Raw genomic sequence first — 18,683 nt, 5'->3', positions numbered from 1 at the left:
CTGCCACCTACCATTAAAGTTTTAGACCTCTCTGCCACCTTCGATACCATCTATCATGAGACCATACTGATTCAAATATATGAACCTGACATTCAAGGTATATAGCCCTGAGTTGGCTTCTGTCCTACTTATCAATAAGTAATCAAGCAGGTAAGATATCTTGCTACTACTCTGCCCATAGAAATGTTAAGCAAGGGGTCCCCCTCTTAGCCATACTTTATTTAACACTTATGTTGCCCCCTTGGCCCATCTTATAGCTTCATATGGTTTACCTTCTTGCAGAAATACGTAGCTCATTATACCTCTAAACCACTCTTAGACACACCAACAGTTCACAGTTCAAAACCGGTTTACTGAAGTAGCCTCCTGTAAAAATAAAATGGCATTGAATTGAAACTCATGCGAGACTGAGGTTCTTGACTGGGTGCCCTCAATGACGTATGGTTTCATAGCTGGTGGACTGCTTAGCTGGAACACAGTCTCCAAAATTGTCAGAAACTAGTGTCTAAAACCCTGGGGTCTGTTTGGCAAAGTTCCTCTTCCTGGACTTGCAGTTCAATAAGGAAACTTAATTCTGCTTTCTTTTCCTTTGGCTCGCAAACTTATGTATCAAGCCACAGACATGTTGAGAGTTGACTATTGTAATGGAGTGTAACTACGTCTTACTAAGCAAACGATTCATAGCTTCAAGTGATTTAGAACTACGCCATGAAAAAAAAAGCGCAGAGTGGACAAACGGGCAACTATCTTCTTTTTTAGATGCCAGCTACATTGGCACTTTATCAAGCAATGAGTTATGTTTAAACCTTTTGCCTGTCCATCGAGAACTTCACCATGAGGACACAAGGTACCTGCAAATCTAAACTTTATGTATGAACCAAACATAATGCTGCGTTCATCTTTTGCTGCTAGGCTAAGCATTCCACTCTATAAACATGAATGTGTTGAGGGCTGTTCTTTCAGGGTCCTTGCAGCTAAACACTGGCATGCCATTCCTCTGTATTCGTGACAAAATTGGGACAAAATCCTGACCATCTCAAATTTAGGAACCTGCCCAAAAACACATCTTTTCTAGCCACATGACACCTTAATTGTTTTGTTACACTCGGATTGGTATCAGTTTGCACCTTATAACATAACTGGAAACAGTTTGGCTTGTGATGTGTGAGGCCACCATATATTTTTCAGATCACACAATCTCTGCTGCCACACCACTGCCTGGAATATGGTGGAACGCGCTGCAACCAAATACCTTCCTTAAAACACAAACAGTGCCACTGTTGCATGGAACTATTGATGCATTTTCTGACCTCAACTGGTGGGACTTTACCCACTGACAAATTGCCAAGGAGCTGAAGGAATCTGTTTTGATCTCTCTGACAGTGTGACTAACTATCAAAGACTAGCATACATACCAAACAAACATTTCCCCACCATTCTTGCTGGATGCCCACAACAATGGAAAATTAGTGACAAAGTCAAAACAGTGAACTTTCTCTATGATAGTATGGCAATAAAAGAAAATAGCTAGACTAAGGAACATAATATGCAGATGAACCTGAGACTCAGAAAGGTTGCAGAAATAAAGATGGATATATGCATGTGCTTAGCGTACATTCTCATTTCTGGGTATAATGTTCTCCGTTAAGTAGAGTTTTCGTGAGGTACTTACGTCATTGTATATGGTCGGCACACACACTCAAGGAAGAAAGTAAATATTTATGATGCAGTGTTTACAAATATCATTCAGAATCTTTTCTCAAATGAGTTCAGTTAAATTTGGTTTAGAAACCATTTTCGGAAGCATTTCCCATTTGTTGAAGTAAAAGGAGTTACAGTGGGCGCACTGCTTTTTGAGAACGTTGCACAAAAGCACACTGACCATATTACCTCAACTGGAAGCAAAAGGTTCAATGAAAGTGAGGAGTTACTCATATGCCCATTTTTTTAAGTTCTTTAGGCACTTGAATTCGATTTACTGCACAAATGGTGTAATGTTGGGGGCCATACACATCACTCACAGAGTAGGTTTATGGTAACTGTTACAGTATATTACATTTCAAAAAGGATAAATTGAACCAGCATTATGCCTTACTTTGGATGGTCCATCTCCAAATGCTGCTTTACTAGCTGCTCCACGGTCTCACTCCAGGGCATTGCTGCACCATACATTATCTGCAGCACTGCATCTAAAATCAGCTGGATGGAGAGGAACAGTGGTAATGATACGAAGAATTAGCACATTCCATGGTTTATCTTATAAAACCAATCCTTTCACCCAGTGCCTATTACCACTAATTGTTAAAGTATAAACGTCTGTATATAGTGTAGCAATATTACAGTTGCCTCACAACATGGACAAGATGCATTTATTTGTATGACTTTGAGAAATAAAGAACAGATTAATGTAGGACTGGCAAAACAATTTGGATTTTTGTTTATTGTTTTTTCAAGCTTGATGCACCCAACACTGTGAATGTCCATTTAATCAAAATGGATGCATTTTTAATTCTTTGCTAGGATGGTTAAGATACAATCGGAGGTCCCAAGTGCCCACCATACTCCCGATCACTTCACCACCACTTTTTCTTCATCTTTAAATTGCCCTTCTCTTCTTCCCAATCATATCCAGGTTCTTTTTCCTTTAACTTAGCCCATGTGATCTTCGTTATTCCCCTTAATATTATCTTTTTTAATGTTTTCTTATTTTATTTGCTTTCTCTAACAACCCCAGAAACACTTCATTCCCTTCCATCACCGCAGACCTAAAATTTTAACGTATCTGTTAAACATTTGGTAGTTAAGATCACATTCTAAATATATATACACTCACATCTGTATCAGACATGCAGCCCAAGACAGCCAATGCCTTTGCCTCCCAAGCAGTTTCAAACAGCGAGGCAGATCGAGATCTGCACCGTTCCAGCAAATCCTATAAGATTGAAAAACAAAACATGTTCCCTTTGACAAGTTTCCTCAGGTTCCAAAGAATAAAAAAAATGTAGTATTGAGCAATGGTAAACGTACATACTGAACTCATTTATAGTGAGCATTCCAAAAGTTACTAAATTCAAAACCTTTAAGAGAAGTAAAACATTATTGGTTGAAAACACAAGCCATATGTAGCGTTCACTTTGAGTCAATAATCTCAAAGGTGTGACTAAGACATTGGATTGAAATCCACCCCATCAGAGACATAAGCCCCTCATGCAAGTCTTGGGATTTTGTTTACAACTGCTTATAGTACTTGTTCTCATTCACGGAGCCAAGCAAACTAGACATCTAGATTCAAATGGTTTACAGAGCACAGAGTCCAATGCAAACCTAGCAATTTATTGATTTTTCTTTCTGCACCTTCAGACGCAACCAACTAAGCATATTACATTTGACTAAATTAAAACAATACTCCCACTGGCATATTACCTTTATGTACTGAAGAAGCAGTTCTTCCTCCTGCAGGTTGTAGTGGTGCATATAGGGTCTTATGACTTTCTCCAAAGTTGAAGGAATAAGTTGCGGAGCTAAAACTTTATCCAGCATCCTGAACACAATTGTGGTTGTGGTTTCCTAGGAGAAGGAGTACACACATTATTGAAGATTATCGAGCTACAGACATATGCACACTGCAGCAGATATTGAATAAATTAGCACAATAATTCATCAATCACTTCAATGCACAAGAAAAAACTTTCCACCATCAATCATTTCAATTCTAGTGTTTAGATTATACTTGTAAGGCACTGGTTAATGGTTGAAGGGTACACAAAAAGTGAGATCCCAGTGTTAAAAACGTACATCAAAGTTATTCTTATTAAACTTCAACAAAAATGTTCTTCAAATATATATGTATGTTTCAATTTTAGTTAAACATAAATTACAATGTAGTACGAACAAAAATATCTGGCGATATGCCCTGTGGATGGGTTTATTTTGAAGAATTTGATTTTTATCCCCTGCCCTGGAGTTTGCCAATTTCAACACTTTTCAATTCTGATTCAAAACGAAGCTCCAGGTTATATTTAATAAATAAAAAAAAGAAAGATCAGTTTGTTTTTCATAGTACTTTTCATAATTAAGCTTTTCTTCTTAAGAAAGCCCAACAGAACTGCAGATGCAATACGTTAACATAGTTTTAGTAGAGATGACTTCTGAGACTGCTAAAAAACGTTTGATGCTAACGTGTAATACACCATGACAAGACCAAAAACAGTTTGCAGACATCAAACATTTAAAAGAAAGAGACACAAACCTCACAAATGGTAAGAAAGACAGTGGAAAGAAATATCATAAGTAAAATCCTGGTTAAGCTCATTTACAAATTACACCAATTTTCACCAAACTAGCAGTGAAAACAAACTTGATTAAAGACACAAACACAACTGCAATCAACTTCATAGTTCTGTTTACATTTTACCTTTTCAAAGTCATAAAGGGTTAATTTGCAGTTGTACTTTCTATGTAGGTCCACCAAATCTTGCAAATTATTAACTAGTTTCATTAACTCGTGAGCTTCTTCACAATCTCCATCTTCCTTCTAGAATGAGGTAAAAACAAAAATACAATATCTTAGAGGTAAAACTGCTGTCACAGTCATATTTTAAGCTGCAAAGAGAAGTAAACATTTTGGAAAAAGAAAACCTATTTAAAATGAAGGGTTAATTACATAAAAAGAACAGGTCAGTGAGCATCTTTCCTGCAATTTGTCAAAGAAGCTGGGTAACAGCCAAACATATTATATCCCAGATTAAAGCCCTATAAAACAATTTCTTATTTGATAATATACAGATTTCCGCCTAAAGCAGGAAAAGAAGATCATCTTGGCGAAGAGTAAGATTATCAACATTAACAGATATATAGATGGGTATTACGGAAAAAGGTTTGCAAATGCATCGACAAGACCAACATCTTCAAAGAGGATATTCAAGATTTCTTGAGGAAGAGCAAGTAAAAATCAGAACTGAAGGATTAGTTTAAAACGAAATAAACAAGCGTACATTTATTGAAAGGATTTCTTTTTAAGTGATTAGTTCTAGATAAAGGTCATGTTTGTAAAACTAAGTGAACAAACTCACCATACCATAATTACCTTCATATTGAAGGACTATCAAAGAAAGAATACAGCATGGCAACCACCAGAATAGTTTGCCTTACACATTTATGTGAGAAGAAAGACCAGACTTTAAAAGACAAGCTCACATGCTCTTCAGGCATCCAGGCTGAGGACGTGCAACAGCCCCAGCAGACCCAGCTGCTGTGGAGGCAGTGAACAAGGGGGCTCCAATGACAGACATTCATGGAGGCTTGACTCGATCCCTTACGTGAAGACATCCAGTTAGTGAAAGAGGAGCTCTCACGGGACCTCAGGGATGTCAAGCACGACCTAGCAGAGAGGGGAGGAGGGGTATCTATACTTCAGGACAATAAAAAGGCACAACGTGAGGAGCTTAAGCACCAGCAACAAGAAGCCCTGCACCTACAAGAAGAAGCAATGAACCCTACAGGCTCACGCAGTAGACCTAGAGAACCACTTCCGCAGGAACAATAATCGCATTCATGGAGCACCAAATGAGGCAGAGGGCAGAAACATAACAGGCTGTGGTATTAGCCCTTTTCCATTAGATCCTGAGTGTGATGTTGGAGACCAGCATACAGGCAGAGTGAATACACAGGTTGAGCCTCTTGGGTGCCAGAGGGGACCCCTGCCAGACATCCTTGCACGTATCTACAACTTCAAACACAAAGAAACTATTCTGTGCAAAGTAGAAGACATATACCCTGCACAACTCTGGGGCCACAAAATTGCGATGACCAAGACCTTCCTGCCCTGAAACTCCAGAAACTCAGAGCTTTCTGCTCTGTCACATAGTTCCTCAGAAATAAAGGGGTCTAGTACAGCTTGGGCCAGCAATTGCACCTCAATCTTTACAAGGGCACCACAATACATCAATTTAAAACCCTGGACGAGGAACATTGACTTTTAAATATCCCAGACGATGTCAGGGAGACTTCACCGCAAATAGCGAAGAAGACCAACAAGGGGTGAACACACCAGTAGCAACAGGTCGGGATGTCTCCTAAAGGTCTCCAGAAGGACCCCAAACCATTACCCTGAAGAGATAAATAGTATTTGACTGTTTAACAGGAGACCTGGTGCGTCACAACACAAGCTAAGTATGGGTGCCCCCCTGGCACTCTTTATGGGATTTTTGCTGCACTGCTGATGCCAGCTTCCTACACTAAATGCAGGGAGCAGTGGCACAGCCAGAGATACTGGAATACATCAATGGATGTGGCCTTCCCCACTCCCAGCCCTGAAGCCATTCACTGGTCCACTTTGGCCATCTACAGTATTCACTAGACTACTTTGCTGTTTGCATGTTTATGTTTTGGTTGGGGGTTCGCAAGGGAACAGCATTCATTCAGCTATAGGGATATGCTTACACGCTCTGGCCCCTTTCTACTCATATGTACTAAAGTATACAACCGCTCTCAGCCCTAACTACAACCCACATGCCCATACCAGCGGGCTATTGAACACAATGAGGTGCCCTGTGTCCCTCAGAAACTGGGTATATAATGTTATAAACTACAAAGCGGCAGAATGCTTTGTAGTTTATAACATACCAGGGGGTTAACAACAGCACACACCCACTCTATCTGCCGCCCACTCTGACTTGCAGATAGTTTCTCTCGATGTGCAAGGGTTCAACAAACTCGTCAAATGAAGGGTGGTACTGTCCAACTTGAAACAAGGTGGGAGAGACATCTGCCTCCTCTAGGAGACACATCTGCAGCCCGAGACTGGCATAGGTTGAAATCCCGCTCTTACCCACATCAATATTTCTCCTTACACCCAACAAGGACGGGGGAGTAGCCATCCTATTCTCATGCTCCTTCAATGGAATGATTGGGAATAACATTGCCGAAATAGAAGGAAAACTACAAGCATATCGCATTCAATAAGGGGAACTTTCCTTCTCTATTGCATCCATATATGCCCCAAACAATAATCGGGGGTAATTCCTGAAGCAGGCTATACTGGAGAACCTGGAATCCCCTGACCAAACTATTCTGATGAGTGTCAACCTCAGCCTTGTGATAAATAATGATCTTGACAGGCCAGGACAGCTCCATAGGCAGGCCGGGGGTGGGGTAGAAGGTGCAGAGTGGCGACGGGACGTTGGGTTGAGAATCTTGTGGAGGATGACCAATCCACACACCAGAGATTACACTTACTACTCTCCTGCCCATAAAATGTTTGCCCACATTGATTATTTCCTGGGAAAACCAACTTTACAATCTAAGACCAGGAAGACCGAGATCGAACCCAGAGGCCTGTCCAACCACTTACCCCACCCCTCACATGTCTCTTTGTAGATTCACCATCCAGGTTTTTTGACTGCTGCTGCTGGTTTTTCAACTCTGAGACTGCACTGGTGCCTGCCAACCAGATCTCTCTGCCCTTGCCTGACCCCAAAACATGTATGTTACATTTGCTATACTCAACTGGCATAGGCTTGCATGTAAGTCCCTAGTACATGGTATCCTGGGTACCCAGGGCCTATAAGTTAGAGAGTCCTCCCCCATGGACTGCAGCACCGATTGTGCCACCCAGGTGTGACAAGAGAAAAACAAGTCTCTCAATCCACCATTGCAGACTGGAAGGGCAGTTTCGAACTGCTAGCCCGACAGCCAATAAAAAGCCATGGTAATGTCAACTGTTGCCCTGAAACGTGGGAACCTCCCCTAAGGCAGGCCCACCTGAGCCCCAGGGCAGGATGCAACACATTTCATGGGCAGAACATGTATTTTACACGTTATACCAGTAAAAACACAAAACTGTTGTTTTTTACTGTGGACTCGGGTGCCCCGTTGATGAGCTCAGGGTAACACTCTGATCCGTCAGCTGTGCTAACTCCTAAAATGTGTGACCAAAGTTGATACTCCAAAGTATCAAATGAACTCATTACATTGAGCTTGACTTGGTTCACAATTAATTCAACAGTTAATATAACATGTAACAGTGGGCACTTTTACAAAGGTGCCCCTTTGTTACCTTCAGTCTCCTCTACCCTTAATGGTTGTACATGGAGCTTTAACTCAAAACAGCTTTCTGCCCTCCAGGGGAGGCATGCAGGTAAAGCTGCTCAAGCCCCCCAGGCTAGACTGTTTCTCCACCCTCTTCTATAAAACATTTGTTGTGAGGTTACTTTAGCTATTACAAAGGCACATCATTTTTGCTTAGGCCTGCAGCTTGTGCCTTCTCACTCTGTTACATACATTTGTATTCTTATTTTTAGCTAAATTTTCATTTTAGTGGAGATGTTTATTACTTTTTTCAGTTTTCCTCTCGCACAGAATTCTGTAATTCTTTTCTCTGCAGGTCTGTTTCATTCTGTGCTTCAAAAAAGGCTGAATGTGATAAGTTTACAAGTTATTTCTGGCACAAAGCTTTCATCATGCCCCCAACTCTCATACACAGATATATATATATGTGTTGTCACTTTAGAGCTGTTTTCTCAGAACACCAGATGTTTTATTATAAAACACCTCATTGTCCCCTAGATGATAGAGGTGAATTCCAACCAGTTGCCATTGCATACTGTACGTCACCTTTTTAGTTTCTGCTGAGATCTGACGCCTTCTCTGCCTCCATGTGGGAGGACTCTCAGTAGTCCAACAGACCTCTTCTTTACCTACAAACACAGGTATGGGGGAAGAGTTCCTTCAGGGAGGCCTGATTGACGGATTAAGGGATTCTAGAACCATTATTGTGACAGTGTGGTGTGACGTTTCCTATGTTTCACTTTCCTTGTCATTGCTTTGCTTTTATTAGGTGTTTATCATCCTTATAATCACAATACATGCCTTTTTACATAGAATGCAGTTGATTCAATAAAACCTATTGAACCTAGTCCTGCTTTTGTTTGTCTTTGAATGTGTGAGAAATACGTGACTGAGAAAAAGGGGTAAGATCTGTTCCATCACGATTTCCCTGAGAAATCCAGATGTCATGCGAAGGGCTGCCACAAATCACCTTTTACTCTTGGGTACAGGCGAGGTGCTGCTGGCTGGCCGGAAGGGTTAGGCCAACAGCTACAACAGAGCGCAGGATCAGTTTCAGTCCCCTGCGCTCGGTGGTGCTGCCGCCCAAATCCAGCAATCTTGTTACTATAACGGGAGTCTCTACGACACCTTCTACCAGGCAATTTGACCAGTCCTCACCAGACTCTTTAACTCGTTTGCAGACACCAGTACCAGGAAAGACAAACATCACTGTAGTTCTTACTGCCCTATCTAGCCCAAAAGTAGATGCCAAATTCTTTACCAGCATCTTGGCAGCTAAACTTAGCCTCCTCATGCAAGGACTAGTGGACTCTGACCAGTCTAGGTTTGTACTCCAATGGCAGTGTGGGGACAACACTAAAAGAATCCTGCATCTAGTTGACAAAGCCAAGCGAATCACAGCAGGAGGTGATTCTCTTGGCCATCAATGCTGAAAAAACATTTGACAGAATGCACTGGCCATAACTAGATTCAACCTTGGGCCACTTTAGCTTTGGGAATAGCTTCAGCAACTGGATACTCAGCAGCTACAGCGATTCTAGAGTGGCAGTGCAGGTCAACAGAATAAGCTCAGCTCTCTTCTCCATACGCAGAGGCACGTGACAGGGTGATTGCTGTTTTGTTGTCTCACCTGTTTGCCCGATCTAAGGAAATCATGGTACAAAGAGTCAGACACAACCCCATGGTTTTCAGGGTGCAGTTTGGAGGGGTGGGGGTTGGGTGCATACCATAAGCTTATATGTGGACTATGGGGGGGTCATTATGAGTTCGGTGGAAAGGTTTTACCGTCCACCGAATTTCCCATGGGGAGGCTGCCGCCACACAGGCTACTTCCCCACCGGCCTCATTAAGAGTTTCCTCCTAGGTCAATGGGTGGAAACCTAAGTTTCTGCCCGCTGGCCAAGCGGGAAACCGGCTACAGCATGGTCTCCAGCTGCTGCCTGCAGGTTGCACCAGCACCCTCACAATGCTCACTGTCTGAAAGGCAGACAGTGAACACTGCGATGGTGCTGGCCAGGAGGGCTCCTGCACTGCCCATGCCAAGTGCATGGACAGTGCAGGGGCCCCCCTGCACCTATTCTCCGCTAGCCTTTTCACAGAGGTGGTACCGCCAATGAAACTGATGGTGGAGAAGGAGATCGTAATCCACAGGGCAACCCTGGCAGATTATGACCTCCACCACCTCCAGACCACCAGGATCTCCAACCTTGGCGGCCCGACCGCCAGGGTGGTAATGCGGCGCGGCAGTCTGACTGCCATTTGAGAATCTGGTGGACTAGTGACCGCCAGACTCGTAATGACCCTCAATGTTCTAGTAGTGCTCAATGACCCCATGTATTCCCTACCGGCGTTCCTAGAAGATCGGAAACAATTCTGGACAGGGTTGGGCTTTAGCATTAATCTATAGAAGTCACATGCCCTTAACCTTTCATTAGTGCCTCCCCTGCAGGAGCAGTTGGCCACCTAAAACCCTCTAACATGGGCTGATTGCTCTGTTTCGTACCTCGGAGTATAGATTGCTCCCACAATCATCGACATGGTGACAATCAATTTCCGTGCCTTATTCTGCCAACTAAACCTCTCCAGACTTGGCAGAATAGCAGCTCTAAAAATGGCTACACTTCCACAGAACCTACCTCTTTTTTAGGCCCTTCCACTGACTACTCCCGCAGGTATACTCAAATGGCTTCAAGCAGAGCTCAACCACTTTGTCTTAGAGGGGAAACACCCATGTATGCATCGCAATCAGATCCCTTCTGTAGAAGGCGATCTGGGGATCCTACCCTCAACCACTTCTACCTAACAGCACAGCTCCACTTCCTGGTGGAGTGGAACCGCAAGGAAACCAAAAAGCACTAGTGCTTTATGAACCGGGCGATAGAGAGATATATGCCTGAAACTAGCATCTGGATGAAGGAGAACTTGCTGAAAAGACTGAGATTTTGGTCTTCGTGGCACATAACTCAGTGTGATCTGAACTCTGGTAGCCGGAGACATGCGGTCACTTACCCACCCCAGTGGTTGCCGCAAAAAATATCAGGGTTATTTTTGATAACACACTTCCTTATCTTTAACACTCAGGTCAATGGGACCGTGAGTTGCAGTTTTTTTATCATCGAGATTCTGAAAGAGATTTTTCCTTTTCTACCTGTTGAATTTAGAGTATTAGTGGTTACTGTGCTACTTACATCACGCCTTGACTATTGTAACATTATATTTAAATATTAACAAGTCCTCGCTCAAGAAACTGCAGGTCATCCAAAATACAGCAGCCCACCTAGTACTGGATGTACCTAAACTTCTTTCAGTTAAGAAAGCAATGGACTCCCTTCATTCGCTACCGGTCAGGAAGTGTGTCACTTTTAAAGTGCTTTACATGGTCTACATGGCTTTCCACCATCAAGGGCCAATGCCTCTGAGAACTACATTTCACTGGTATACTCCAAAGAGACAGCTCAGATCATCTTCTCTTAGGAAGGTGAACATTCCTAAGAATTTGGAAGGCCAGATGTGGTGTTCGCTCTTTTTCTGTGCAAGCAGCCAGACTGTGGAATATGTGACCTACCTACATTGAGAGTTTGAATTCTATTGTAGCTTTCCACAAGCAATTGAAAACCTGGCCCTTCTCCCTTCCTCAATGGTGTGCTCCGGTCTTTTTCCTTTTCGGCAGTTCTCTTCACTGGTGCTTGCGTTTAGAAGCCTTTGGGCATAATGCGCTCTATAAATCTAAATACAAATACAGTGCTGGTCTTCACAGAGTCGAGCCCTATTGGGAGGAGGCCCTTGACTGCAAATCTTTTTGTTTCTTCTAAATAAGCTCTGCAAAAACAATAAAACATATTTCAAACAAAGTCTGTTGTGCACATATGGAAACTGTTCAGTGTTTAGTAAGTATTCTAGAATAGCTGTTCCCCCACTGACCAATGTCTTCTAAGAGTGCTTCAAGATATGGACCTTAAGGACAAGAAGGGACATTAAAATAGGAAATGACCATAGAGGTTAATTTGCTTGTGTTTTTTTTTTTTTAAATTAAAGTGGGGAACAAAATTATTATTTGTCTTTAATCTTTAATATTTATAGACTCCAATGTCACTCAAAATTATCTTGAAACTTTAAAATTTGCAAATACAGGTAGAGCCAGGTTTCCAAGGCTCATCAGAATTTAAGAAGGCCAGCTGAATTTTCAAATGGAGGGATAATTAGTTTCAGACATAGGTCACATGCGCTAAGAACCACTAGTCACCTAGACAAACATTCTTGAAGGATTACATAGGAAAAAACAGTAAATCTGTGCAGCAGAGGTTGTGAGTAAGAATAAGTTACTTACCTGTAAATCCTAGTTCTCTTCCAGGGGTATCCTCATCAAAGTCATAAACATTGAATATTCCCGCCCTCGTGCGGGGACCCCGGAGCATACATAAAATACACACATATAAAAGTATGAAATATGCACGAAAAATATATATATAGCATTTTTAGTAGACACATTTTCCTACTAAACTCATATATACGTGTGTAAAACAGCAATGCAGACTATAATCATAAACAGACTAAAATGCTTTATTTCTATGGATTTTTTTTTTTTTTAAACACTCCTTTTCAAAACTACAATAAGAGTAAAACTTTCCAAAGCCCCATAGCTGGGCCCAGGGAAAGAAGCAGTAGCAACATCAGTGAAAAAAGAGAAAAAACTACATTGAAAACAATGGAGCATTATTAGCCAATGGGCTGCATGTAGGTTAACACAGGAGAACCATAAAAATTCTGGCACCGTGCCTTTAAGACCCTGAGCACCTCCAGTATCCCACCATGCCTCAGGGGTGAAGGAGAGGTGACAGTTGGTTCACAGTTAGGTCAGTACTGTTTTTACGGTGACAACTTGTGCAGCAGATTCGAAAGATAGTGTGTCCTGCACTTCTAGGAGACTTGCATCCGGGGAAGAGGGTGGGTTGTTTATGACTTTGATGAGGATACCCCTGGAAGAGAACTAGGATTTACAGGTAAGTAACTTATCCTTCTCTTCCAGGGGATCCTCATCAATAGTCATAAACATTGAATAGATTAGCAAGCCCATCCCTTAACTCTGCGGACTGTCTAATAGAAGTGCAGGAAGAGATATGTATTATGCAAACAAATTTCTCAGAGATGCTTGCCCAACTTGGGCGTCTGCTCTGGCATCTGAGTCCAAACAGTAATGCCTAGTAAATGTATGTACAGACTTCCATGTAGCAGCCTTACAAATTTCGAGATTGGAACACTATTAAGGAGGGCAGCCGTAGCCGCCTTTCCTCTTGTCGAATGCGCCTTAGGCCTAGCAAGTAGTTGTTTGTTAGCCAATTGATATGCAGTAACAATACATGAAACTATCCATCTAGATATGGTTCGTTTTGAGGCTGCCTCGCCTGCTCTCAAATGAACGTAATTTACAAATAAGTGGTGAGATTGTCTATTTAGTTTTGTTTTATCCAAGTAAAATTTTAGCACTCTTTTCAAATCCAGGGAGTGCAAAGCTTTCTCCGCCGGAGTATCCGGATTGGGGAAAAAAGTTGGTAGTGAAATAGTCTGATTGATGTGAAAATCTGACACCACCTTCGGTAAGAATGATGGATGAGTTCGTAGAACCACTCTATTCTCGATGAAGACTGTGTATGGTTCTTTGGAGGACAAAGCCTGAATTTCACTGACCCTCCTTGCGGAAGTAATGGCTACCAGAAAAGCCGTCTTCCACGTAAGGTGTTGCGAAGAGGCTTTGTGTATAGGTTCGAAAGGAGGGCCCATGAGTTTCGCTAGTACTATGTTCAGCTCCCATGGAGGGGAGGGTTTTCGAATGGGTGGAAAAACTTTTTGCAAACCTTCTAAGAAATCCTTGACTATTGGTCTTGTAAAAAAGGATTCCTGAGAAGATGACTTACGATAAGCTGTAATGGCAGATAAATGTACCTTAATAGATGACACTTGCAGACCCGATTTTGCCAAATGGAGTAGGTAAGACAGTATGACCTCCTCCTGAGCCAGTATAGGATTCTGACCTTGCTGACGACACCATATGTAGAACCTCTTCCACTTGAACGCGTAAGAACGCCGCGTGGAAGGTCGTCTGGACTCCTTTAAGATGTTCATGCACTCCTGCGAGAGCCCTAGGTGCCCATACTGAAGGAATTCAGGAGCCATGCCGTCAAGCTCAGAGAGGGAAGGTTGGGGTGAAGTATCCTGCCTCCCAGCCTCCAAAGGAGATCCGGTCTGCACGGCAGCCTCCTGTGAGGCTGTTCCGATAGGTTGAGGAGATCTGTGTACCAGAACTGACGAGGCCATTGCGGAGCTATGAAAATCATTCTGGTGCTGGATCTGTATAGTTTGTTGACCACCGCAGGTATGAGGGAAATCGGTGGAAAGGCGTAGAGAAATATCCCTGACCAGTAGATCAACAGGGCATTCCCTCAAGACCCCGGACGGTAAAACCTGGACGCGAAGTCTGGGCATTTCTTGTTTACCTGCGAAGAGATCTAATTGAGACCGACCACATTGAGTGAAGATGTCTTCGACGACCTCGTCGTGAAGAACCCAATCGTGGGTGTCCTCAAGATTTCTGCTCAGGAAGTCCGCCTCCACATTTTGTTGCCCTGGTATGTGAACTGCTGTAAGAGACATTCCCCTCGCTAAGAGCCAATGTCAGATGGCCAGAGACTCCCGAGATAGGGGCAGGGATCTCGTTCCTCCTTGTCTGTTCAGATAATACCTTGTCGTCGTATTGTCCGTTTGCACTAGAAGAGATTTCCCCTGAATCGATGGAGCAAAAGACTTGAGAGCCAGATGGACTGCTCTGAGCTCCAGCAGGTTGATGTGGTACTCTCTTTCGTTGTCGGACCTCAGGCCCTGAGCTGGAAGGGAACCCAGATGAGCTCCCCATCCCTGAAGCGACGCATCCGTTACCAGAGTGTCGGACGGGATTAACTGGTGAAACGGAACTCCTACTGACAGGTGAGGTCTGTGCATCCACCATTGCAACGATTGTCGTGCTCCTATCGGAAGACGCATTCTGTCCTCCCAGCGGCCTGTGCTCTGGTTCCAGTTGTTTTTCAGCACCTCTTGAAGAAACCTCATATGTAGCCTGGCATTCGGTACAATGAAAATGCACGAGGCCATGGAGCCCAGTAGAGATGTCACCTGACGGGCCGTAGGTGTGTCGGACTTCAGAAGGTCTTGACACTTTCTCTTTATTGATAACAGTCGTTCCTCCGAAGGATACACTCTTTCGAGCTCTGTATTCAGTATTGCTCCCAGGTAGTGGAGATTTTGCGTTGGAATGAGGGTGGACTTTTGGTAGTTGACCTGTAGACCTAGAGATCTGAAAACACTGTGCACAATGTCCCGATGGCTTTTCGCCTGCACCCGAGAGGAGGCTATCAGTAGCCAGTCGTCTAGGTGTGGGTAAATGAAGATCTTCTGCTTCCTTAGATGCGCTGCTACCGCTGCTACGCATTTTTAGAAAACGCGAGGGGCAGATTTTAGGCCGAACGGAAGCACCTTGAACTGATAGTGCTGGGAGGCTATCCGGAAGCGTAGGAATTTCCGATGCTTGGGAATGATCGGGATATGAAAGTACGCGTCTTGCAGGTCTATGGAGCACATCCAGTCTCCTCGATGCAGCTGAGGGAAAATCTGGTGGAGAGCCAGCATCCTGAACTTTTGCTTTTTTATGTACTTGTTCAGTAGTCGTAAGTCCAGAATCGGTCTGAAAACTCCTTCTAGACCTTTTTTTGCTACCAGAAAGTAGCGGGAGTATACTCCTTTCCCTCTGTGCGTGACTGGGACTTTTTCTATTGCTTTTTTCCGTAAAAGGGCGTGAGCCTCTTTGCGTAATAGGCTCATGTGAGCCGGATTGCATCTGGTTGGTGGCAAGCGAGGAGGAGGTTGTCGGAAAAGAAGAGAGTACCCATTCTCTACAATGTTCAGCACCCATTTGTCTTTTGTTATGCCATGCCACTCGTGAATGAACGTTGTGATACTTCCCCCCACCGGAGTGGTGCACGGTGTTAAGGGAAGCGAGTCCTCATTGCTTTGCAGGAGCTTTGGGTGTGGATTGCTGAGGTCTGCTTGACCCTCGGTCTCTCGTGGCCTTACGAGATTGGAAAAGCGGACGCCCTTGCCTCTGTTGTGGTCTCTGGGACCAATGAGGGGCTTGAACCCTCTGCTGAAAAGGGCGCCTGTCGTAAGGTCTATACCTTCGCCTGAAGTCCTTCCTTCTCTCCAGGCCCACTGCTCTCATGGTGTCCACTTCCGCCTTCATACGCGCCATCTCCTCATCTGTGTGGGATCCAAAAAGCGAGTTTCCGTTGAACGGAAGGTTTAGGATACGCTGCTGCGCTTCCTGCTTCAATCCTGTCAGTCTCAGCCAGGAAGACCTTCTCGCACAAACCCCATGCGCGTAACCATGTGCTGCTAAGTCCGCCCCATTTGCTACTGCACTGATGACCTGATTGGAGACCAGACTCCCCTCCTGAAGGATCTCCTGAAAATCCTGCCTGTCCCCCCTAGGCAGCTTCTCTGTGAACCTGCTCAGCGAGTCCCAGAGTGATCGGTCGTATCTGCCTAGGAGTGCGGAAGCGCTGGAGACCTTCATCATGGAAGCCGCCGTGCCACACATTTTCCTCCCTAGAGAGTCCAGGTGCCTACTCTCCTTGTCCAGTGGAACCGTGGAGGATGATGCCACTGAGTGTGTCTTCCGGGCTGCGGCCAATATGACTGAGTCCGGCGGTGGGTCAGTCCTGAGAAACAAAGGATCTTGCCAAGGTGCCTTATATTTCTTTAAGATCCTAGCAGGAGCTGATCTGAGGGTGGCTGGTGCTAAAAAGGTGTCAATGGTGGTTGTAAAAGACCAGGCACCAGCGGTAGCAATTTCTTTGAAACCGCCCTATGTTGCAGGGTTTTAAAGATCACAGATGAGGAGGTTGAAGGTTCCGGGACCTCTATATTTAATTTTTGTGCTCCCCTGAGAAGCACCTTGTTAAAGGTTGTTATATCGTCCACCGGGGAAACTCTAGCTGGTGGAGAATCGGTTAAGGTCGGGGAGTACTCTCTTACTAAGGACCCCGACGATGACCAAGAAGGAGACCTTCTGTGACGGCGTGACCGTGATCTAGATCGTCTCTGGGAGCGTGACCTGCTCCGAGATGCTGTAGCAGCGCGTCGAGGCCTCGTGGCCGACTGATGAGATGCAGAACGAGCCGTCCTGCTCGCACTGTTGGCGATGGTGTTCTCGGGAGAGAGGCCGAAGGTGAGTACATCCTCAAGTATTGCGAGTCTGGGGAGGCAGTCGTTCTATTAAGGCTCTCCAACCACTTTGGCGACAAGTTGATGGGCGAGACATGCCCAGACGATGCGGCTCTCGACCGCCCAGATGAACCACTCCTTATGGAGACCACCGGAGATGTTGGAGTGGTCTTATCCACCGGCGGAAGCCGACGCTCTTCTCCTTGCAAGACAGGCAAAACCTGTGTCGCGTCGACAGTTGCAACGACGTCGAAGGGAGTGACGTGAGTTGCTCTGGTCTCAATGTCGAGCGCCTTGACGGTGACCGGCGATCCCTTGACCGCGACATGCTCGACGTCGTGTGCCTCGCCATCGAGAGATGGGCCGTCGACGGCGGATGTCTTTGCTCTCGCCGTTGAGGCGATCTCGACGTCGTCTTTCGTGCCGTCGAGGGGTGTGAGGCCTTTGACGGCGAATGGTCACGCCGGTGCTGGCTCGACTTCGATCGGTGGGTTGCCGTCGATGGAGATCTGCCCCTGTGGTGGCCATGTTCCTTCGACGTCGTATCCTTCGACGTCGGTCGGGTCGCTGTCGACCTATGCCGGTGTGACGTTGGTAGTGATGACGTCGACAGGGAACAAACAGGCACCTTCCTACCTGCAGACGTCGATCTAGCCTGTCTCTCCTGAGAATGGCTTGTTGGCTGCCTGGGAAGCGAAGAGGACGATGTCTTCTGCCTCTCATGAAGACCATGAAGTCTGATCTTCTCCCGGTCCTTCAGAGTCCTTTTTGACATGTTCTTGCAGTGTCTGCAAGTGTCAGGGCAGTGACTCTGAGGCAAACACACAATGCAGAGAGTGTGTGGATCTGACTGGGCCTTCTTCCCACAGGAAGGGCACTTCACAAAAAGATAAGACATTTTTCAGTCAGGAAAAAGTCTCTTGACTCAGACAAAGGTGTAAAATGTTGAGTGAAAGCAGAAAAAACACTTTTTTGAAGTATTTTTCTGAGAAAAACTGAGAGCTCAATGCTCCAGGATCCTCTCAGAAGAAGCCGGAAAAAAGAACTGACCTAACTGTGAACCAACTGTCACCTCTCCTTCACCCCTGAGGCATGGTGGGATACTGGAGGTGCTCAGGGTCTTAAAGGCATGGTGCCAGAATTTTTATGGTTCTCCTGTGTTAACCTGCATGCAGCCCATTGGCTAATAATGCTCCATTGTTTTCAATGTAGTTTTTTCTCTTTTTTCACTGATGTTGCTACTGCTTCTTTCCCTGGGCCCAGCTATGGGGCTTTGGAAAGTTTTTCTCTTATTGTAATTTTGAAAAGGACTGTTTAAAAAAATAAATAAATAATAATTCCATAGA

At 44.5% G+C, this 18,683-nt stretch overlaps 1 protein-coding gene across 2 annotated transcripts in view; it reads right to left on the bottom strand.

The window, feature by feature from the left end:
• KNTC1 (kinetochore associated 1) overlaps window positions 1-18,683 on the bottom strand; it is a 495,394-nt gene that overhangs the window by 360,946 nt on the left and 115,765 nt on the right. For both annotated transcript variants that reach the window (XM_069214955.1, XM_069214954.1), the window contains exons 25-28: window positions 4,415-4,534; window positions 3,424-3,567; window positions 2,834-2,932; window positions 2,096-2,199 (exon numbers count right to left, since the gene is read on the bottom strand). In XM_069214955.1, coding sequence (XP_069071056.1) covers window positions 2,096-2,199; window positions 2,834-2,932; window positions 3,424-3,567; window positions 4,415-4,534 — 467 coding nt within the window. The remainder of the gene's footprint in view (window positions 1-2,095; window positions 2,200-2,833; window positions 2,933-3,423; window positions 3,568-4,414; window positions 4,535-18,683) is intronic.

Source organism: Pleurodeles waltl, chromosome 11 (genome assembly GCF_031143425.1).
Source record: "Pleurodeles waltl isolate 20211129_DDA chromosome 11, aPleWal1.hap1.20221129, whole genome shotgun sequence".
Taxonomy (NCBI): domain Eukaryota; kingdom Metazoa; phylum Chordata; class Amphibia; order Caudata; family Salamandridae; genus Pleurodeles; species Pleurodeles waltl.
This window is presented reverse-complemented; position numbering and strand designations above follow the sequence as displayed.